Below are 23,989 nucleotides of genomic sequence, written 5' to 3' on the forward strand. Positions count from 1 at the left end.
CTTCCCAGATTAGTTTAGATACCTGAGAAACCATTTAGATGCTTAAACAATATCTCAAAATCATGTTAAGATATTTAAAATATATTGGTGGATATACTCAAATATACCTCTGCAATGCATTTTGATCTCTGCACCAAGACTACTGTTACAGTTGGTGTTTAACGTACAGCCTGGGTTGATCAATGCAATCTCATTCTTGTCAGTCTTTGTGAGGCAGAAGTATGTCAGAGATGTTTGTTGCATTTGAAGTGATTTAAATAATGTATCATTTTATTCAAATGTATTGCTACTTGCTGAAGGAGGGATGTACACAATTTAGAGCAACAGCTACAATGAAAATGCACACCAGTCCCTAAAATGTGCATATTCTGCTAGGCAAATGAGCCTATATTGCATGTTCTTAACGGCGATGAGGTAGGTTGAATCAGGTTTGCCGAAATTTGAAGTCTCCAATGGTTTAGTATTGAATATAACCCCTTTCCCTATAGCAGTTATTCACATATGTGGTTCTAAGAAAGGATATGAATACTGGGTCTAGTAATAAATCTCATTCAAAGAGCTGCTGTTATTTCAGTGCCTCATTTCCAATGGTAAAAAAGAGCTGTGTTTTGTTTTCAGAAAACAAACAATGATGTTTCCATTTTATTGTGCCCTAGTTTCCATATTGTATTGTGATCCACTGCACAAACTAGGACAGTCAGCAACATGATGGGTATTCGTTGTGCTTTACAATCAAGTTCAAATCAGTTCCTCGCATACTTTTGGTAAAACAGAAGGAAGGACAACCATGCTTGCTTTTTCATTTATTACCCGTGTTTGAAAAGAATCAAGTAAACTGATCACAACAAAGCACGATACAGCACTTTTATTGTTCAGAACTGAAAAATACAAAAGGGAAATAAAGACCACAAATTAAACACACATACAGCGAGTCATATATTAGATGATATGATGTTCACACCACCATAAAGTGTTATCTTCTAAAAGTAAAACTATTAAAGGAAACACCATGTGGCTGCTCCATTCAACACGGTATACTACAAAGTACAGCTCTATGGAATATTAAACTTAGTAAAACTGTGTGATTTGAGCTAGAAAGATGATTTGAGAAAACATAGTCCTTATAACTTTACAGTCAATAGTAATGGCTGATTCAGAACATGAAACCAGGTCCTGCATTTTTAAATGGTCAGGGAGCATACATGTTCCTTAAATTAAGTGCCTGCAAAATGCTTTTCAAAATCTCGACTCTCACTACAGCACTTTCTAGCCATATGGCAAGAGAACTAAATGTAGAATTTTATTACACAGCATGTGCACAAGAAAAATAAAGCAAATATAAAAGGAGTACACAGTAGCAATATGATAAGCTTCCTCGGTATAGTTCTAAAAGACTGTACAAATATACATTGTTACTATTTTTTGAATGAATATATGAAAAACAAAAAGTTGAAGGATATATATATATATTTTTTATACTGTTTTTTTTGTGCAAAATCCAATATTTACTCATTTAACCAGCCACTTAAACCATTGTCCTAACTATTGAATGCAAATAACATTTCGATAAAGTAAATAGTGGAATACACAAGATTTACAAGGCAAAATTATTATTAAACTTTGTAAATATTTCTCTTTTTGTATATGGTTGCTGTGGACCACCAGCTTTTTTTCTTCAAGTTACTTCATCTCTCAACCTTTTTTTTTTTTTTACTATATATACTGCCAATGTGGATACAAAACTCACTAGAATATGATGGCGCTAAATTGGCCTTTTAAATTAGCTTGTGGTAAAAAGTGGTACCCCACTTAGCAAGCTAGGGCGGACCTGTGGACTTCACAACTAGTTTGATGCTGCTGTATTTCATACTGTTATTTACATTATGCTTGCTGACTGCTCAGTCCAACACCAGATAATAAGCTGTGTACTGGTTCTGAGGAGTTCTCGGACATGCTGTCAGACTGTTCCAGCATTCTCTCTAGTCTCTCATCTCCGTCGCTGTCTGCTGTACTGTTTTGCCACTCAGGAGCAGGATCGGATAAGCTTTCTTCGTTTTTCGGGGAGGCGATTTTCCATTCCGGTACCGATGAATGTTCTTTGGTCCAGTATTTCTCCTCAGAATCACTCTTGCTCTCCCCCTCTCGGAAGTCACTCTTTAGGGAAGCAATTGTTTCCTCGGCTGACAGTTTACTGTCCTCGCTTTGGGATGTGTCTTCATTCCACAGCTCAACCTTTCTCTCCTCCATGGCACCATCCTCCAAGTCTGAAGTGTTCTGAGATCCAGGTCCACTGTCTGAATTGGAGGCTCCACCCCCCTCCAATCGACAAGCACCTTTCATGACTGGTAGCTCCTCCTCAGAAACACAGCTGTCCTTCATCTCTGATTCCTCTATTGCACAAACATCTTTAACATCCGATTCCTCTCCGTCCACTTCACAACCGTCTTCCTCCTCCCCCAATTCACCTCCATATTTAATTTCTGATTGTTCTTGCTCCTCGACTGGCTCATCTTTCATTCCTGTTTCTCCACCCTCCTCCAAGTCACAGCCTCCTCCTTTCAGCTTGGTCTTTTCCACTTCTAAAATGTCTCGCATTTCTGTCTTCTCCAATTTACATCCATCTTTCATTTCCGATTGTTCTTTCACCAGAGAACGTTCCTCCTCTGTTCCACTATCTGATCCCTCGTCCATAGATTCAGAGCTAGCATCTCTTTTCTTCGAGTTGTTTTCCTCTTCCTTGGAAATGCTGTTTGAGTTGGTTTCCTCCTCAATCTTCACCACACCTTCTCCAAAACTGGTTTTCGTGGAAATCTGTCTTTCAGAGTCTATTGAGGGTTTAGAGGCCTGCTTCAAAGCAGCACTCTCCTCCAGACGTCGGTTGATTGAATCGGCAGACCTTGCGGTATTGGTTTTAGATGTCCTGCTTTCATCATCATCCTTGCATTCGAAAAACCATTCCGGCTCAAAATCCATGTCATGTTTAAGTTTATGAACTTCCCTCATATTGAACCCTAGGAGTGCGGAGGGTTTGTACCTCTCACAATCTCGGATGCATTTCTTTCTCTTTGCGCTAAAATGCGTTGAAATATCAGACTTCCATAACCACAAGCTAGCTGCCAGCTTTTCAATTTCCCTCCTGGAGGGGTAAGGTTTTTTGTTGAAGTACGACGTAAGAAATGTCTTTCTAGCCTCGTACGAATCATCTTCGTGACCCTGGGGATCCAATGCTAGGACTACCGGCTCTTCGGGTTTCTCTATAAAAGTAGAGGGAAAACGATCCCCATCCATTCTTCTTCTTTTCGACAGCCCTGGGTCTAAATACTCCAGTTCTCTTTTCAGAGAGCCTGTTCCCTGTGACTGGTTTGCTCTTGGTGGTGCACTACTTTTTTCTTGACCATTCTGCGTCTTCCCTACACCTCTGCAGTGAACAAGGTGCAAAGTTATAGTGGATGCGGTCATGTTGCTTGTATACACACCCAGGCAGTGGATGCATTTGTAAGTAAGCTTTTTTTCCACCGGATGGACTGTCTGAATGACCTGGTGTCTCTCCCTCAAGTGATGAGCTAGAGCATCAGATATTGGCCCTTTCAAAATGGAGAAGCACAAAGGGCAAAGGGTTTTACCCACATCTTTTTTGTACGGTACTGCTGTCTGAGGTGCACTTTTCACTGTCTGAGGTTCAGTGCTCTCTGTCACTTTTGGTGTAGCTTTTGGCGGAATGGATACATTACTACTCTGTGCATGGAAAGCAACCGATTCCTCTGGGGCGTCGCGCATGTTGTAAGTGGTCACAATTAGCTGGATGTTTTTGGGATTACCCTGTTGCAGCGTCAGGTCAAAGGTCAGAGGTGAATCTGTTCGGGGTCCCATGACTTCGTTGGGATGAACCATTCGCATGTGCGCAACCATCTTCTCAACATCGTTGAAAGAGGCGCGACAATGCGGGCAGGACAGCCCATGAATCAACATGTGATTGAGTAGCGTGTCGCTGGGCAAGTAGCGATTGCAGTAAAGACACTTGCTTGTGAAATTATGGATTTTCATTATGTAGTTTGCCACTGCTGGTACCTTCTCAGCTTTGTGTTCCTTTTCAAAATGCGCACTGTAAACATTCTCTGGAAACAGCTCATTGCAAATAGTACAGATCTTCCACTTTTGAGTATACGACGTACCAGCGTTTGTAGAGTTTACAACCTTTGTGGCGGATGCCACTGTGTTTGCGGATTGAACTCTTGACTGTAACTGCGTCGACTTCATTGATGAAGATCCTACGTTAGCACTGGATGCATTTCCAGACTGGAAACTGAATCTTGATGGAGTCTGACTCCGGGACTCTGACATTCCTGCACTGGAATTCCGAACGTTTCCTCCTGGAAGCTGCTGCTTTACAGTATGAGACTGCTGTGGAATAGACACCTGTGCATTGCCCGGCATTGGGATTCTCATTTGCTGCCCAATAGAATAACCTTGTGTCATGTTTTTTATTCCATAGGCGTTCTGCTTTATATGAACAGTGGACATCATTCCTGCAGAATTTAGTCCAGGTTTTGGTATAGCTAGCCGACTCATCATTTGCTGTGAAAGGGATCTAACATTACCTGGAATTACAGTTTTCTGAGGCATACCTAAAAGATTCTTATCTTGGGGTTTTGGAGCCAGCAACATCAAAGGCTTTGACCTTGGGACTACTACATTGGTGTGCCCTATCATGGCAGTTACCTGGTAGCCTATGCGTTCATGGTCTTCAATAACATGCTGTACTAAAGCCTCATAAGACTTTGGCATGAACAAGCATCTTTTACAATGTAGGTTTCCATCCTCACGTGCACTGGCACCATGAGAAACAGCGCCGTTCAAGGATTTTTCACCTGTCTTGACAACGTAAGGTGAGGCCACATGCTGAAAGTGCTCTCTATAAATGTGCTTTCGGACGACATTGTACAGAGGGTCTCGGTATGTGCACTTCTTACAATAGTACACAGCCTGTTCTACACTATCAGTCTGCTTAGATTTAAGGGTACTGTCAAGTTTTGCTCCATCTTTCAATGCATTAGGACCTCTAAGCAGGTTGTTTGTTTGCGGAACGTGAAACAGTTTAATGTGCGTTTCCAATGTCTTTTTATTTCCATTATAGGTGCAGTAAGGGCAGTTCAGCAAGATCCGGCTTTCAAAGCTTTCACTGTGGACGTTGCGGAAATGGCTCTTGTAGGCAGAGAAGAACTTGGATGAAAAGGGGCAGCCAGTGCAGCAGAATGGTTTTGATCGGTACTCCTGAAACAAACAAAAACATGACTTAGTACAGTGGAATATCTTACAAGAAGTGCCCAAAACTGGGGATCACACTTCCTATGCCATTGCCAACCCGCTGAGCCACCTGGACAGCAAAAGCCACAAAAAACCAACCTGGGATTTTGTTAAAGAAGGATCCCAATATCCAACATCCTCCCATGAGGTATTCTTCACATAAAAATCATTCGGCTCAAATTCTTTGAAGTCCTGTAAAGAAAGAAAATAAAGTCATTTTGGGGTTATTAGATTAATTAGAATTGCTATAGATCCCATGTGTTTTCTCTCTCATGTCTGGTGTTTAAAATAAATGATGGCTCTACTTAATTGCACCAAAAACACAAACAAACTTCTATGTATTATTTCTAATCAATCCCAACAGATAAATAAAATCTCCTTTCTTTATTACCTTTCTATGTAGCACACATTTGGAGTCACATGAGACTAATTGCAAAATGTCTTTAATTACGTACTTGTAATAGGATACAAATCTGATTCCGCAATGCACAGCAGTGAAGAAAACAGGTCTACTGCTTATACTGCTGTTCTGGATTCTTCTCTGCTTTTCACAAACCGCTTTCTCCTCATGCCCTAAATGCTTATTAAAACCCCCAGGCCCACATAATTATAGCTGTGAATTTAAAAAATCAATAAAATGGCTTAATAGCCATCAATTTAATTAAAAGCAAAAAAAAAAGTCAGATATGCAGGTATCAAATTCTCAGTTATAAAAAAGCCCTACATGCAGTTCTCCTGTGTGATTACCAAGGCAAAATACATATCTGGATCCCGTTGGGATGAGGTACAGGCTGATGGTCCAGATTTTACTCTCTCCAGTAGACAGATGTGCAGCTTTGATACAGCTTACCTCTAGATGATCTTTACAGTATTCCAAGCCGATATCACTCAGAACTTTTTTCACGGTTTTCCGGGCCTTCCTTAAACTGCCAACATTGTTGACAGGAAGCTGAAACATCTTCTCTGCCTGAAAAACAAAGTGAAATACAATGGATTACCCGATGATGAAAACTACCACAAAACAGACAACAGCCACGGATTGGGTGTCACTCCCAAGGTACAAACCAGACAGTCTACAAGGGTAAATTGGTAGTTCAGTACTGTACGGATGTGTTTAAACGTTCACTGTTTGGATAAATGTTTTCATGTTGAATTTATTGTTTCTTCTCTGTTGTACTGTACTTGTCGTACAGAGATAGGAGGTGGAGATAATATAATTTATATTACAAGAAGATATTTTTTGCATGTACATGAAGATTACAAGGATATATTTTCTCCAATATAAAATTTCTTCCCATATGTCAACTCTCATTAATACAAATTTCAAGGTACACGTGTGTGTGTGTGTGTGTGTGTGTGTGTGTGTGAGAGACATGAATGAACATCGCTGGGGAGATGCATACACATACATGCATATTTTAAGTTTACATGTAACACACTGTACAGCAAAACACATTTAACGTACAGTGCCCTGTAACAGAGTAGGAACTGGTCATCCCTGTAACTGAACGTCAGTAAATGAAAAATAAATAAATCTATAGGCTATCCAACACAAAAATATTAATATGCCAAAAAGCACCTATGTTTGGTAAAGATGAATGGTTTAAATTACAGAAAGTCCCAGACTCAAAACTACATAATCATTCATTATGAATTATTATACAGTGCTCCCTCACTATAACATGGGTCTTGGGGGACACACAATATGAGCATTATAAATGGGGGAGGGGGTGCCACAGGACACAACACACATCTGACTAAAACACAATACAATACCTCCCTCTCTATAATGCACAGTGAAGCAAAAATGTAACCTTCTGTGAATTAACCATGCATAAAGCACCATGTAATCAACGCTATATTTTTACAAAAAAACAAACAAAAAAAAAAGGCAACATTCCCACTCATGGATCATTTAAAATGAGCAGTTTTTAAACTATAAATATCCTGGCTAAACTGAGGCTGGGAGTTCAGTTCGAAGCGACAGACAAACAAAACAAGAGCGAGAAGGAGAGCGGGTCGGGCGAGGGGAAGAGGGAATGGGCTCGCCCCAGGTTCAGCTACTGGAGCGGGGCTGAAGCATCTCGTCCCCCAGAGAAAGCCGCAGCAAAAAAATTTAATACATTAGGAAAGATAACTATGTAATAGGCCTAATATTTCTTTAGTTATAAAATTAATGCTGAATAAGACGTCTGTGTTATATAGTACCAGTGCAGCTTTTCTTCAGCTCAGATACTGTATCAAAAGGGAGACAGAAACAGAAGTTAGACTGAGAAGTTTTTACAGTTTGAATGCCAGTACTGTATTTACTGCAGAAATACTGCATGAATCACTAGTATAGGGAACATGCTGTAGAAGTGTTATATCCGAGGTGCATTCTCATCGAGAGCTCTATAGTGAGGAAGCACTGTATATACATATTTTTTTAAATAAACCTTTTGCATGAGAATTTTATTAAATGCATAGTAATCCGAAACTACAGGACAGGTGGAAACTGCAATTAACTTTCATTTCAAACCCTGTTGTTGTGCGATAACGCAACCTGGTACAATTTGGACAGATGAACATCACAAAGGGTCCCACTTCTGAAAGGCTGATTCCGAGAGACTCAGCGCAGAAGTAGCATATAGAACTACTGAAAAAATTGATTCAGGAGCTTAATTACCAAAATACTTCATATGTAACTAGAAGGATGTAGTTTGAGACCCCTTTGTATATATATATATATATATATATATATATATATATATATATATATATATATATATATATATATATATATATATATATAACCACACACAAACTTGTACCGACTAAAGTTTATAAGTTATACAGCCATAAACGGTAAAGTTTTTCATCATTATAATAATATTATATCTTGTACGTCAGGAAACATTAATATGCATTAGTAGCAGCATACCTGTAAATCATCTACTGTACATCTCTTCCTACACGCCAAGTGTGAAAAAACACGGTGATTAATACATTCCGTGTTCTCAAGCACTGGAAAAAAATCCTAACCTTTACCAAACAAATATCTCATTAGGGTAGGCAGGCGGTTAGCAGGATATCAGAATGGCCAAAACCTTCGGGGGGCACAGGCTGCAAACCTTCTGGGGGGGTGGGGGTGGAGAAAGCCTGTGTGAGTATTACTGTGGGTTGTGAAAAGCATATCTTAGACACAGTGCTGTTTTAAAAGAAACGTTTCTTTCTTTCTTTCTTTCTTTGGAATAAAGTAAAATATGTAAATGTATATCGATAGCCCTGGTTAGTATTTAAGCAAAGAAACTCTAAATAAGCAAAGAACATTTTAACATCGCAAAGACTTAACTATAAAAAAACAAAACAAAAAAAGCACGCGCACAACAAAGTATATAATGAAATTAGGGCTATCACACGTTTCAGATTTTTGATTGGTTAATTTATAGATATTAGTTGATTAATTGCAAGGCATCCGTGCATGCAATAAAGGTAAGGTATAGCGGCTGTCCTGCATATAATACTAAAAGAAAAAAAAAAAAGAAAAGGGAATTTGGTCTTTTTAAAAACCATTTGTATTTTTCTCTTACTAAATTTTATCTTTGTATTTGTACCACACTACTGAGATGTACCTGTGCTGGCCCTGTGGGCACAAAGTGAATCGCATAAACCTTTTTTTATTACATGTTACATTGTTATGTTCTATTGTTATAACAATATAATACATTGTTATATTAACTCTACTGTTCAGGGATCAGTGACACAAACAGGAAATAAATATATTTCATAAATACAAATGATTTACGAAAAGTGTACTGGTAAATGTAAGCCTATACATAATTTATTTACACTTATGCATTCTCTGAATTAATACTGAAAAAAAAACACCTTGCTTTTAAATACATATTCACAGGGACATAAGGGCGAAATACAAGTCAGCCGCAGTCTACAGCGTTCTGTTTAGTTGCTTTTTACTGCTATCAGTAACTTCATCCACAGTAATGTTTTCATTTCAAATGATGAAGCATTGAACCTGTGTTTTTGTGGTACAATTTTGTTTGGCATAATTTAGATACCACAGTCTCTCGTTCCTCAACATACTTCCAAACGTGGCCCACCCTTGTCATTGTTTAGAGATCCCATTTTATTAAAAATACATATCAGAAAAAAAAAGTGTGGACTGTGTAGTAAATCGAACCCGGACACTAACTATTGTGCAAATTCTAACGACGATTATTGATCATTATCAGGTTGCAATTCTAAAAAAAAAACAAAAAAACAAAAAAACTAAAAAACAAGCTTCCCTCACAGTAACAGTTTAAAAGAACAATAATTCCTTTTTATAGAGCAGGGTATAAAATAGTCATTCAAACAAATCCTGATGTTTTAAGACACGTTTGATAAACACATTGGCATTTAAATATAGCACTCTCCAATTTTCATATTCCTGCCGTCACTAGCCTTTGCCTTGTTTTGTGTAAAATCTGACAAATTTCCAGCATAAACATAACGGTAAATTTAGAAAAACATAAATAAAAAAACAACATTGTCCAAATGGAAAAAAAAACACCAAGGTTTGAAAACTACACTAACATTATGGCCTATTCACATGGAAACAATTCTATCTCTCTCTTTTTAAAAAAAAAAAAATTGCTATTGGTTACAATTTATGAATTACGTGGCTCAGCTTCTGCTAGCGGAAGTGTGCCAGGGCTGCAGAGATGCATTTCACTTTTTGTAACATTTTAATCTAAACTTTACATACTATATTTAAAAAAAAATCAGATTCCAAAAATCAAGCTGATCAGTAGGAGACTAACAGCAGAACTCAAAACCACAAAGGCTTAACATTACAGTCAAAATCCAAATTAAAAGTTGTTTCACATCGCTCACAGTAAAAGATGCAATGCTTGTTTGTTTTTTTGACATATGCTGCGTTTTCTTCCAAAGTAGCAGATGGGTGCTTGCACTTTAGATGACTGAGCATTTAACTTGTTGATTGCTGAAATTGCACCGGTGGTCTCGTTTAAAGGAAGCATAATCTTCGGCTCCCGACCAAATCCATCGGCGCACATTGGCCCCGAATATCAAAGGTGCCTTCCGATAGTCCGAAACTCGCTGTCTCCGTCTGTTTTAGCCCGACTCTTATCCTGAACATTGTTCCCATCAGAAAATTAAACCCTTTTCTGCTGTTTTCCGACAGGTGGAATGGGTGCAGTCTGCATTGGGCTTTTGTGACCGTTCTCCTTCCTGGCCATTTCATTGGTTAAAATCCCACGACAAAACATGTTATTAACTATGTACATTACAAAAACATCACCTGTATTCATAAAGCTAACTCATGTGTACAGATTAATAAAAAAATACTTTATTTTTGTTAAATACAATAATTCATCACCGCCCTTCACATTTCCACCCTAACCGCTTATCCGCCAAGATCAAGCTCTTCAGCAACGTTCGTTTATTATTGAACAGAGAAGATTAGTTCAGATATTGTAGATCCTACCAGAGTTTTCGTACACAGTGTTGTATGTGCTCTGTGCGCTGCCGTTGCTGGTAGTGTCGCGTGAGCTGTTCAGTGTGTTGCTAATAAATTATGTTAGTCTGCGGGGCGACTTCAACCTCCGTCTCGATCTCCTGCCTGCCACTCAGCAGCGAATGCACACATTCACACGGCTACCCTGTCACATGCATTAATACCCTGTATCTTTCTAAACAAGGGATTTAGAGGAGCTCCCGAATAAAAGCTGAATCTCAAAACAATAAAATAGTGTGAATAGATAACTGTTACAGCTGTGCACAATGGTATTGTACATAATGGTATTGTACATGGACATTTACAAAACTGTCCTACCTATTGTTAATGAAACCACCAATAGTGTGGGCAGTATAAGGAATGTCAAACTTTATTTTATTCCTGAACACCGGCTTTCAAAAAAACATTCTTTCTTCAACTCACAAGTTCAAGCTTACTGAATAGACCCCTATGTCAGATAGATTCATACAGCATTCTGTAGGGCCACAAACACAGTTCTGACAGCTAAGTGTGTGTTTATAATTAAATAAGTCACACAAATTAAATCGGGCATCATTAGAAAAAACACGTAAAATACTGTAAAGCCATAAAACTAAAAAAAAATTCACAAGTAGTAATGGGCGAGTTGTTTTTACAAAGAGTGTACACTATTCAGCTTCGAGTTTTTTTTTTAATCTTTTGAATGTATGGTTCATTAGCATGCAATCATTATAGGCCAGGGTTAACATGCCCTTCAGAGATGTGCATCAATCAAGCAGCTAACTAGTATTGTCCCAACCAGCACTACTTTACTTTACTTGATTCTGGCTAACATTACAAATCCATAATACAGCCATGAACAGCAAACTGTGGATGCCTTGCCTTTGTGGTTTCAAAATGCACGTGATCAGAACGGCACAAGCACAGGGCTCCAGACAAACGGTTTGCTTTGGGAGCCAAGGGCTTATAAGCCAAATCGAATTATTAGGTGCCACTTTAGGAGCAAAGTGATTGCTACCACATTCAACTGCTTAAAATACAACAACCGGGACTTTATACACCAGACCAGTATCTCAAGTAATTTTTGCATTTGCTTTATTTTTTATTTTATGTACGGACTGATTTCTCTTTGTCGGTTTAATTATTATTTTACTTATTGCTTCATAATTGCCTTGGCCCAAATTTTTTTAGTTGATTTGTGATATTAAGTACACTATGGAATCCGGAAGACATGCATTGGACTGCAATTCTTATGAAACGTACCATATTCCTTCGAATTTAAGACACTGCCCAAACTTCCCACCCTCAATTTGAGGAAATAATAAAACCTCAAATAAATATGCATTTAAAAAGACACTATCTCAGTTATGCATATGGAGGCAGTTTGCAGCTGTCTGCTATCACACAGAGTATTACAGTTATGTGCTGCCACTTATTTCCAGTCGCGATTACTCCCAGTTTGTGAACTGTGGTACTGCGTGGCATGTCGAAAAATATGGGGGTCTGATCAGCATTTCTGATCTGTCCAAGCTGGTACGGTTTGTTAGCAACGCTGAAATTGTAAAAGCTTCTCTTTGAATTCCTCAGGAAAATAACAATACTTCTTTGAAAATGGCTGCCTTCATGTCATGGATGATTTGAGATGGGGCAGTAATGTTTTTGTTTGTGTACACAGGTAGTCACGTCTTTTGTTGGCGATTTTAATACACACATCACTGCTGTACTTGAAGATGTAGGCTATTTGAGATGCAAAAAACAGTTCAAAAAGTGCATCTTAGTTCAAAGAAATACAGTATATGGTTGTTAATACTTCTTAATTTAAGGAAGATTTTATCTGCCAAAAATTATTTTATACACACACTTTAATGGAGAAGGTTCTTGAACCTGAAATACAAATAGAAATACTAAATAAAAATGGAGCACTTTATTAAATAGTTTTCAGCAAATTAATATGTTTTGGATTCTGAAGGAGAGGCTGCAAATTATTCTGATTTTAACCTTATGCTGTGTGCTAATCCAAAGCGACTTGGAGAGTTGGGAGAAACTATGCATCAGCAACTGCTGCTGAAGAGTCACTTGCAACAGACCCTCGGTTTTAAGTCTCATCCAAAGGATGGAGCACAAGGAGGTTAAGTGACTTGCTCAGGTTCACAAAGAGTGAGTCAGTGGCTGAGCTAGGATTTGAACCAAGAACCTCCTGGTATCAAGCTATTTTCTTTACCCACTGGACCACCTCTACAGAGAGAAATTAGATGAAAGCCAGAAGGTGAATGGGGACTAGGTGACTTAAAAAAAGCATGAAGGAGAGGTCAAGGCTGAGCAATGGACATACAGAGCAGCTATCAGAGATTTCAAGCAATGGGCAATGACTGTGTGATGGATAAAAACAGGGGTGAGGTATGTTAGTATTTTTGTATTGAAGTTTTCATAGGGAAAATTATTACAAGTACCGTATAAATGAACTAACATGATGAACAGTAACATCTGCAAACACATTTAAAACTGTGACAAGTGTAAAGTCCCTTGACTGTCTCTTGGTGTGATTACTTGTCAGCATGCATTCCGTACTCCTGAATAAAGCAGGAGCCCAGCTCAAGATCAATCAATCAAGCTTTATTTTATATAGCGCCTTTCATAGTGGAACACCACCACAAAGCGCTTTACAAGATGCAGTAAATAATACAAAATGGGATGGGAGTTACAGCCATTCATGTCTGTGGAGCTCTCATCTTCGACAAACCAAGTAAACTATGCAGGTTTAACAAGGAAGGCACCCAGGCATCTCTACAACCAGTAGGTTGTCCTGGCACACTCGTGAGCAAGGGATTGACGGAACTCGCATCACTGGAGCCCTGCCTGGATACATTAGGAGATGCAATCTCAGTGACCAGAACAACGCGATTCAGAGGAAAAGCCGGCTCTGAAATCACTTCCACAGGTGTACTCCCATTACCTGCTCCCCATTTACCTGGCTTAATTCTGTTTAAGAATGTAATACTCTAGTTACTGAATAGAAATGGCCTTACACTTGTTGCCAGTAATACAACCTTATTTAGTTTATAAATCTCTGCATAACTTGAACCTTATTATAATATCTATGTAAATTGCCCAGCAAATATGTCCCCGACTTCTGGTGCCAAGGCCTTTAATTGCCATACCCCTCAAACCCTGTACCTGTTATTAGTGCAATGACTGACAGTGTGGCACGGATTCTGTACCCCCAATATTCAATTTTTTTGTGCAAATCTCAAAGTAAAACAGTGACTGGTGCACACTGTATTAAAATGTATCCTGCATTAAATATTAAAAGTCCCGTCAGGTAAGGTATAGTGTTTTTCCACCTCTAAATGTACCTGCCATTTTACTGTTGATGCAATATACAGGTCAGTAGAGTAGTACGCCCGTCTCCTTGCATTAACTGTGTAGGGTTTCCAAGTCAGCATACCCTACAATATATCAAATCAGTTCAGAACGGGCATATCCGCCGATAATCCCAACGTTCGGCTAAGTACTGAATAAAAACCTCCACTGAATCAAACCGACACCCGACCTGTAGGCCTCCTTTGAGACTATATCGCAGACTAGTACTTTCAAATAACTGCATATCATTTTTAAATAATACTAAAAAAAACCACTTGTACCTTATATCCAGATACTTTACCAGCATTTTGATTTGAGATTTATCTATGCTTGTTTGCGTGTTTTAATTTTTTTAAAAACACTGGTAGAGTAATTGTCAAATTGCTAGATCGTGTTGAAAAAATGTAAACCGTGTATTTCGTTCACTGGTCCTTTTTTTTTTTTTTTTTTTGCAGCATTTTACTCTCAAGTTACAGATTCTACTGTTGAGTGGCACTACATTAATGCCAACACAAATCACGCCCTGTGTCAACAAAATTGACTTAAGGTATGCTGAAAAACTACTTCATGCTAAATTGTTATTAACTTGGGGACTGGTTGTGTGTAGCACACCACCTCTCCTCACTAATATTACCACACCTTGACACAGTCTCATATTTATTCACCTGGGGCTCAGTTGAAACTACCTCACACGGGCTACTTATATGATGCATAAATTAGGTAAGTCGATCATTACATACCTCTATTATGATATAGATTGGGAAGGAAGTTTAACGATTCATCGGCACACAACGAATCGTGAATTGACACAACCCTACAGGCGTGACCCATCAAGCCTGGCCCACTGTGCTCTGTACAGCTGAGTCACAACGGCCCCCAGGCACTCATAGCACTGAACGTTTTACTGCAGGTGGGTGTGGATAGTCATAGTGCTGCTAGGGAGTGCTTTGGGCAAATGATAAAACAAAAATAATTCCCAAAAGCATCCAAATGTACAAAAACAAACAGCATGCCATCTGCTAAGGTTCATAATTGGTCCAAATAAGGAACTACAGACAGCACAGGCTTTAACGTTTTAACTTAAATGACTCTATAGTTGAAACACTTGCTGGCCAGTTGAATTATACAGCATTGTCATGTCTTGTGATTCCATATCATCCAACACTGAAACTCTGTCACATGTCTATTGCTATTGCAGTACTGGAGAGGAAAAAGCACAGCTTTGTTTCAAACGATCGGTCCTATTTAATTCCACAACTTCTGTGGATGAGAATTTTCGCTCATCAGTCTAGTTCCCAGTTTTCTAAATACCAAACTTTAATTTAAAACTATTACTGAATAAAATAAATAAAAACATGCCATTAAGACACATTCTGTGTTATTAACGGTTGACTTGCTTAATCAAGATCTGCCAGACGCAGTACCGCTTAAAACCACTAGTACAGCAATTCATTTTTAATAAGTATTGTAAAATGCAAGCTCATCTTTTATGCAGTGTGGGGGAGTCTTGTCAGGTTTGCTTAGTAAACTTAAAGCTACAGTGCCTATTTGGCGGGTCCATGAAAAACGTCAGTCGCCAATGACCTATCCTACCTTCAGAGAATGGAACACCTTATAGCCTAATATTAAATGCCCATCCATGCGCATCAAAATGAGGAATAAATGGGTTAATATAACATATATGTCTATTTTCATAGTGGACCACAATTCAAAGCGCTTTACAGAGGTAGGCTGTGATACTGTGCGTTATATGCAGTGTCACTTACAATAGGACACTGATTTAACATCTCATCTGCAGGATGGAGCACAAGGAGGTTAAGTGACTTGCTCAGGGTCACACAGTCAGTCAGTGGCAAAGGAGGGACTTGAACCAGACACCTTCTGGTTACAAGCCCTGGACTTTAACCACTGGACCACACTGCCTCCTAATGAACGCTATTGCTAAACTCCACACTTACTACAAAGGGCTGGAGCACTACCAGTATAAGAAGAAAAGTATGCCAGGAACACAGTGTCAGCTCCGTGTAGAATAGCCTCATGCCTTTGACAGCATGTTTAAAAACTTTTCCTAAGAAGACCATGTAAATTCAGACAAGTGGTTCCCAGAATCCAAGCCCTTGCCGAAAGGCCATGTGGAATATCTTCAAATCACCCTCAGGAATGTCCATACCAAGTTTAACTTCACAATTGGAAGAGCTTTCTCAGATCACTGTAGCTAAAACTTTGAGTGGCTTTCACATGGTAGAGCTTAACCACTAATGACGTTTAGTGAATGCCAAAAATACATAGGCATCTTATCCTATACTATAAAAGCAATCTAGGCTTAATAGTACTGTAGTAGTGCAAGAATGATCTGCTAAACTTTTTGTCACACGTCCCTGCATTTCAGAAAGTGCTCTGTGATATCCACCTGTCTGTCACATCATAAGGTTTCTGCATTACCTGGATGTCTTGATAGTAGCTGAACCTGGGCATGCATTTGCTGTAGCTTACACTACAAGTGTGTGTGTGCCAAATTGCATAGTAGGTCTGGGTTCCTCCAGTACTTATTCTAGAGGGCGCTGGCGAGCTGCAGTTATTATGTAAGCCTCCACAGATTGCCATTGCAGCCTCTCCCTCCCCTCGCTACAGAAATGGCGCCTCCTACTGAGTCGAGCATAAAACCTGATTTTATGGTCTAAAATTGCAGTCAATTCTGGGTGGGGGCTGGGGTTCTGCAGGCACCAAGCTATAAAACAGCCAAGCACGGCATATACAGAAAGTACTGGAACCCCAATAATTCTAGATTCATTGAAGAGCCCACTGTTAGTTTGCCTCGTTGATGACAAACGTGAAAACTTTGTAAACAGGAATTGTGCACAGGAGTAATTGAACGAGTTGGCTGTCACATTGACGGGGAGGCAAAGCGGCGGCAAGGCTGTGATCATTGCGGACGCTAAACTGTGCAAGAGCATATGGGTCTCCTAAATGAAAAGGGGTATGTAAGGGATGGTATCTATATATTAAACTTCAACCCCGCCATTTTATTAACAACGTCATCATCATAAAAAAAGTGGTTAATTAACTGATTATCTCAATCTTGGGACTGTCACATAATCGAATATAGGTAATAAAGATGTAACTAATAAGAGGTATACTTTAATATGGACAGGGTTTGCAAGTTTAACAGCCATAACAGTAATGACACAGATACCGTCAGTAGCAGTACATGACTCAATTATGACAAATGAATGGGTTTGTGCAACTCACGCAGGGAAAAGCTTATGTCGACTGAAACACATCTGCATATAAACCCAAAGCTTCCGATAAATACAAATGCACAGAATATCACCCAACTACTAAGGGAAGTCCAACTATAAACGCAACAGTATATGCACTTAAATCAACAGTTATAACAAAAAGGGTGCCCGTTTGATAATGCAAAGTTAAACTGCACCGAGTTCAGTAAAACAAACAAACAAAAACAATAAACACAACTCAATCAATAAACCCTGTACCTAGCTAGCAATCCCTCCCACCGACCGGCTTGTCAGATGTCCGTTGCACTGCCCTGGGCACAACAAAAGAACTTTGCTTTTTCAGAAAATAAGACAAAACACAACTCACCAAGCTAGGGGCTATAGTGGGAATCTGGTCATACGCTGTGGGAGAAGAACCCAAAGCTTGCCAGCACCCCGGCCAGAATATATGCGACGTGGTTCCTATTTTTTATTGTTTTTTTTTACGTCTGAGTTCGACTCGACACTCCAGAGCGTGATAAATAAATGAAAATAAAGCATACAAGACTGCAACCGATATCCGTCAACCCTGCAATTGTAGTTTGCGTTACGGCTGGGAATTTACCTACTCAGGACGCTGTGGAGGCAATTGTAACCGAGCTGCAGTGGAGACAAAGGGCGGCCGCTCACTCTCTCCTCCCTTTCTCTTTCTTTCGCTCCCTCTTTTTCTTCTTCTTCTTCTTCTTCTTCTTCCCCCTCCTCCTCCTCCTCCTCACCGAAAGCCCGAATAACCGCTTTTCCGTGCCAGGGAAACACACCGAACCGAAAGAGGGAGCTCTCCGGAGTTCAGTAAGGCAGCGCAGAAAAGCCTCTGCTCAGACACCAGACGAGAGCTCTCGCTGGCTCTGCTTCTCGCTCTCACTTTCGCTGCTGCGGCTGCTGTGCTACAGTAACACATCTAGATAACCACTGGATTCGGAAGGAAAGTAAAGAAATGTTTCTTATTTTTTTTTTTTTTTTACTCAGACAATACACCCCAGCTTAAACCTGCACTGGCCAAAATGGCGTCCGAGAAAGAGCGGAAGTGACATATGTATTTGATTAGCATAAGGGCGCTTCATTGTCCAACAGAGTACAACTTGGATGCCCAAACCCAGTCCCGTTAGTTACCTGTATTTTGCAGTAACACATACTCACCCAAACACAATGAAATACAGCTCTCACTCAAGACATACAAGATGACAGGTTATTATATAAACCCAGAATATACACTCGCGATACTTGAAGGAGTGGGGGGTAGTAAAGAAATGAAACGCTATCGCATTTCCAATAGGGGGCGTCGTGCGGTAGATTGTGATTAAACCAGAACGCATGCGTTGAGATTGCAGCTGGCGCCTTCCTCTGGACGATGATGGGCTGTGCACTGTGCCTAATAACGTTCCAGCACTGGGGGTAAGGTGGCGTTGTGCTATCAGTAAGCTGGGTGTACCAGAACCACTTGTCCCTGCCACGTGATGTGCCCTATTAAAAGCTCCCAACACCTTGCCATGTGCTTGTCATTGGGATTGGTGAAGGCAAGGTTACATTTCACTGTTCTTCATTCATTTAGTGGCTGAAAAGTTATCATGGAGCAGTACTACGCCAGCAAGTGGCTTGTGGCCCATTACAAAGAATGGTGTTTTGCTCTGCTGGTTGCTTAGTACTTCATGTCTCTATTTATTTGTTTTGTTTTGTTGTTGTCCTGTGTAAGTATTCACTTTGTTGACGGGTACAGTGGCTTGAAACCTGGTTCCAGGACACTTAGTTTGAGGCAACTTTGCTGTGTCAAACCCCTGGTATGCCATGCAAAGACTGAAACTAAGTTCCAAACGACAAAGTAGCTTTGTATTCAATGAGCTTTAGCGTACCTGCAGCACAGCAAGAGCCAGCTGAACTATGATCTGCATGGGTTTTCGTGAAATTAGATTAATTTATTCATTTTCATATTTCATGTTGAACTGCTTTCTGCATTAAGCAGCAAAATAATAAAAAAAAACAACAAACATTTATGCTATTTATTAACATGTATTTCACCTGAGGGTACATGTGTTAGAAATAAAACCTGAATAACCATGTTTTTAATGTCTTAATCCAATTTAAACCCCAAAACTAATACATGCAACCTGAAAATTTGGTAGATCAGCTACAGCTGGATTTTACAGCACTAGGGAACCACCGTGGATGTAATCAATGAATATCTGTGGATATTCAGGGATCACCTCCAGGAATAACTGCTTGATGCAAGTCAGGTGGATTCCCTGGTACTGTGAAAGGCACTAAGAAACCCAGTTGTGGCTTATCCTGACTGGGTATTGGCTGATAAAATTAACCCTTATGTAGGAAAAAGTTGGATATCAAAAAGCCCCCTAAAATATTAATGACAGATATCTGAATATTCCCACAATATGAACTCCAGTAGTGTACTAAGCAAAATTCAAGGTTCAGTACTACTATTATATATTTCCACATGTGTGACCATATGACTGTTTGTGTGAAAAAAACAAACTAAACAAAAAAAAATAACACACATTTTCTGCACAATTATGAGGTTTGTTCTTTGCAGGGGAGTTATTGCTGAAGATTACAAGATTACAAGCCTTGTGGGTAAACTGTGTCCAGTTCTGCTCTACACATTACAAACATGACAGCTTTGAACAGAGTCCAACAAAAAACAAGCAGATTAATCCCCAGGCTAAAAAGCATGAAGATAAATGTGTTTTCCCTTAACTTAATTAACATAAAGACTTGATTTAGTGAGACTTGACTGAAGTTTGCCCTTAAAGGTGGTGACAAAGTTAACCTCAGCTAACATTTAAAGCCACTTGCAGCAACCAGGATCAGAGGACACAGCTGGAAACTTGGTGGACAGACTAAAGAAACAGTGTAGGAGGCATCTTTTTACACAGAGAGTGGTGAGGGTATGGAATCGGCTGCCAAGCCAAGCTGATGATGCTGAAAACATTGGGATCCTGCAAGAGCAGACTAGACAAAGTTCTGGTACTCAGAACCAGACTGGCATTCAAACACTTTTGTTCTTACGACTACTGTATAGTTTGAAAAAGAAGTTTCATTTGGCCAGAATGTTTTTTTTTTAAATTATATATATATATATATATATATATATATATATATATATATATATATATATATATAATTGTATAATTCATGTCTATATTCATTTATACATTCAAGAGAAAATCAATTTTTTTTGTTTTGTTTTTAAAATTATAAATTTTATTAGATAAATGATCGGATTTGTACAAGCTAAAAAAAAAAAAAAAAACCCTATAAAAGCTAAATTCCTGTTTAATTGAAGAATATGAAAATCAGTTTCAGCACTAACTTCTGATAATATTTTGCAATTAATTAACATAGTAACAAGAAATAACATTTTTTTTTTTAACTGGTAGCGCACTTGGTTTCAGACTGAAGTGACAATAATGTGCAAATAACCCAAACATAAAATACTTTAAATGGACATACATAAGAAAACAAAAGGATATCCCAAGTTCTATTTTTTTTTTTTTTAAAACATTAGAAAAACATTATGCAATATTTACTAAACTTAGCACATACTTTTTTTATTTACAAAGCAATCTGCAGCAAAACTACTATCTGTAGCAGTTGCAAAGCAGCAATGATCCATAACAGGAATTATACTGATCAGGAAATATGTGTTCATTTATCAATCGAAATGAGGTGATTTCATGTCTGTATTCTTGTGTTAGTAAAACTGTACATTTATGTTAAACAGATTAATTGTTTAAATCCTTTGCGTAAACAATTATCTACTATTTTTATCTACCGTATACATGTATTTCATATACACTATTCAGTGGTTTACAATGTATAAGTTTCTATATGTAGAATATTGGATTGGGTGATGATACAAGCTGACATCTACTCCACTTACATAGCACCTTGTACTATATGTTTTATAATATATTGTTAAGCAAGAACCAGGACGCACAGCTCATTTGAATGGGACATCATTTCCATCCAATACAAACTAGCGAGTCTTAAATGATTTTTTAAACTTTTTGAAAAAAAAAAAAGCAAGTTCCAAATAAAAACATCTTTGGTTGAGTGTTTAGCAAAATACTGCACTATATTTAGGTTTGTCGTACCCCCCTTCCCCCTATTATATTTCCTGACTGTCAGGAAGCAGACTGCTTCAATCCCTACACCGGGCGTGAAAGTCCCTGAAGAGCTGCACTATGGAGAGACTAATCCGAATCATCAACCACAGCTGGTTGGAAAGTACAATTTATACAGCTATCTAGTACAGAACCAGCTCTCTTCACAGTTCAGTTCAACCCCCCCCAAGCGTACAAATATTCCAATAAAATGAGTGTTCGACTACTCAAAAAGCGAGAACGCTGCTTGCATGCTCCAGTGATTTTTATCATACTATTCGTGTTTCAACACCCTGTAGAGCCAGGCTACCAGTTCACACACTAAGATATAGTCAAACCTGCTTAATGTCACTCTTATTAATGCCACCACACTAATATCTACCGGACAGAATAGAACGGGAGGCAACGGGAACAAGCTCCTGATAATATAACTGGTTATTATCACACTCCGGTTTAACACACATTGATCAGTCATAAAATTTCCACCCCACTTAATACAGTCGCCGCCGCTTAGAACGGGCGCGTTTGTGTTAACGTGATTCACCCACAGGAAGCGATGGACGGTATAAACTCTCACACAATAACCTGACAATCAAACTGTCCCCCAATCACCAATACAGTAATCAAAACAAACAAGCATGTATGCGGTTAACAATCTTCATTAAGACACTCATTGCCCTAATAAAAAAGATGTATTAAAACCTATGACTGTAATAAAAAGTACAGTAATCTGTCCCGTATCCCCCTGCGATCGGACCAGAGTAAGGGTGGATATGTAAAAAGGTGGATAAATGAATCCTGTTTTAAATACCAGCTGTAACAATTACTGTACTATATTATTATTGTTTTGAGATTCAGCTTTTATTAGGGAGCTCCCCTAAATCCCTTGTTTAGAAAGATACAGGGTATTAATGCATGTGACAGTGTAGCTCCAAGTCACACAAGCACCTAAACACACAGAGCACTCTAACAGATCTGAACAAGAATAACATATTTTACAAACACACATTATTTACAGAGTACTCCCATCCCCTTCCCCAATCCAATCAGGTCCCCAGCTTTTTTGGTAAATGGTGGAGACTGTATCCACGTTAAGATTAGATTAAACATTTATAGGTAAGCAAATTGCTGTACAGGATTAAAATGTTCTGAAATATATACAAGCAGCACAATCATAGCAGTTTCTCATGATTACACTGGGTTATACAATAGCACACGATTGTTTTAAAATTATAATTGATTTTAAAATAATGAACACTATTATAATCAAAGCCACACCTAGCTCTATATTTCAAGTCTACAGACATTGATATTATTTTGCTTGGTTACACCGTGTAACAATTATTATTATTTTTTTGTTCCAGGGTAGTAAGTGTTATTTCCTAATTGCTTATGCCTCAGAAGTATAGAAAATGGCTATTATTCCCCACAAACTTTGCTTTTGTGACCAAGACAGTGATATTTCAAAATATCACTATTTCCAATGGGAAAACGGGCAAATGTGTGTCTTTTCGTTCACATAAAGTCAGAAAAAAACAACATATGAATCCAAATTAACATGTATTTATACTAAAGTAATACAAAAATGACTACAAAAGAGTTAGAAGTGAGTAGTTTTTTGAGATTTATGATTATACTGTATTTACAGTATATTCGTAAATCTCGGGAAAACTAAGCGATGGAGGGCTATAAGAAGCCCTCCATCACCTTTTATAAAAGGACTGAACTGACTGAAGAATTACTGAATATAAAATAAACTGGCCTACACTGTAGACTAAGGGGAACGCCTATATTTGGCCTGCGATCTGACATTTATTTGGCTAAGGTTTTAATGTTTTAAATTATTGTCCACTCTCTGGATGTTAATATGGTATGTGATCACTGAGGAAACCCTGGTGATCACACTGCTCTTTGGAGTGGTGTTGACAGCGCGCTGAAGCGAGACTCGCAACCTGTTTTGCCACCGACTAATCTCCAGTGGTAATTTTGAATCTGCATTAAATACAAGAGTCATTTTACCCTGCTTTAGCACGAGTAAACAAACTAACAAATAATGCATCTTACTTTTTAGATTGCGCCCGTGTCCTGCATGTAAATATGTGCTTTACACACACGCAGATCAAAACAACTTCACTGCTGAGTCAATTCCAGCTTTAGTGCGTCTACACTGAAGAAAAACTAAAGCGTATCAAATCTGGGATTAGTTTCCAGTGTGAACAGAACAGGGAGCAAAGCCACATTAACCGGTCTCAGATCCACCTCATGGATTCATTTTATTCAAGTGTGAAAAGAGTAGAATACAAGCCTGGCTTCAATTCTGCATACTGGCAATGGAGGAGTGGTTGTATAAACTTGCTTGATAGACACATCTCTGTATATCTTAACTGCTTGGGGAATGTTGTCAGACACCATTTACAAATGAAGTGCAGAAATACAGG

General features: G+C 38.8%; 1 protein-coding gene across 3 annotated transcripts; it reads right to left on the reverse strand.

Annotated features, from left to right (window-relative positions):
* Positions 1–850: 850 nt before the first annotated feature.
* Positions 851–18,598, reverse strand: LOC121298036 (activity-dependent neuroprotector homeobox protein-like). Of its 3 annotated transcripts, none has more exons than XM_041224771.1 (4): positions 18,006–18,598; positions 6,155–6,271; positions 5,404–5,496; positions 851–5,271 (listed from the first exon to the last, which is right to left on the reverse strand). In XM_041224771.1, the coding sequence occupies exons 2-4, from the start codon at positions 6,260–6,262 to the stop codon at positions 1,882–1,884; spliced, it is 3,591 nt and encodes a 1,196-aa protein (XP_041080705.1). In that variant the 5' UTR covers positions 6,263–6,271; positions 18,006–18,598; the 3' UTR covers positions 851–1,881. The 3 variants fall into 3 exon arrangements, with proteins under 3 accessions (XP_041080705.1, XP_041080704.1, XP_041080707.1); XM_041224770.1 differs by having other exon boundaries at positions 18,002–18,598; XM_041224773.1 differs by lacking the exon at positions 18,006–18,598 and adding an exon at positions 17,765–17,995.
* Positions 18,599–23,989: the final 5,391 nt, after the last annotated feature.

This window comes from Polyodon spathula, chromosome 23 (genome assembly GCF_017654505.1).
Source record: "Polyodon spathula isolate WHYD16114869_AA chromosome 23, ASM1765450v1, whole genome shotgun sequence".
NCBI lineage: Eukaryota > Metazoa > Chordata > Actinopteri > Acipenseriformes > Polyodontidae > Polyodon > Polyodon spathula.

What these genes read in the sequence shown, in the direction of transcription:
- LOC121298036 (XM_041224771.1), bottom strand. Translation starts at nt 6,262, where the DNA reads ATGTTTCAGCTTCCTGTCAACAATGTTGGCAGTTTAAGGAAGGCCCGG. An exon ending in ACTGTAAAGATCATCTAGAG is followed by an intron (nt 5,497 to 6,154) that starts GTAAGCTGTATC and finishes CTTTCTTTACAG; the next exon opens with GACTTCAAAGAATTTGAGCC. An exon ending in CTTCTTTAACAAAATCCCAG is followed by an intron (nt 5,272 to 5,403) that starts GTTGGTTTTTTG and finishes TGTTTGTTTCAG; the next exon opens with GAGTACCGATCAAAACCATT.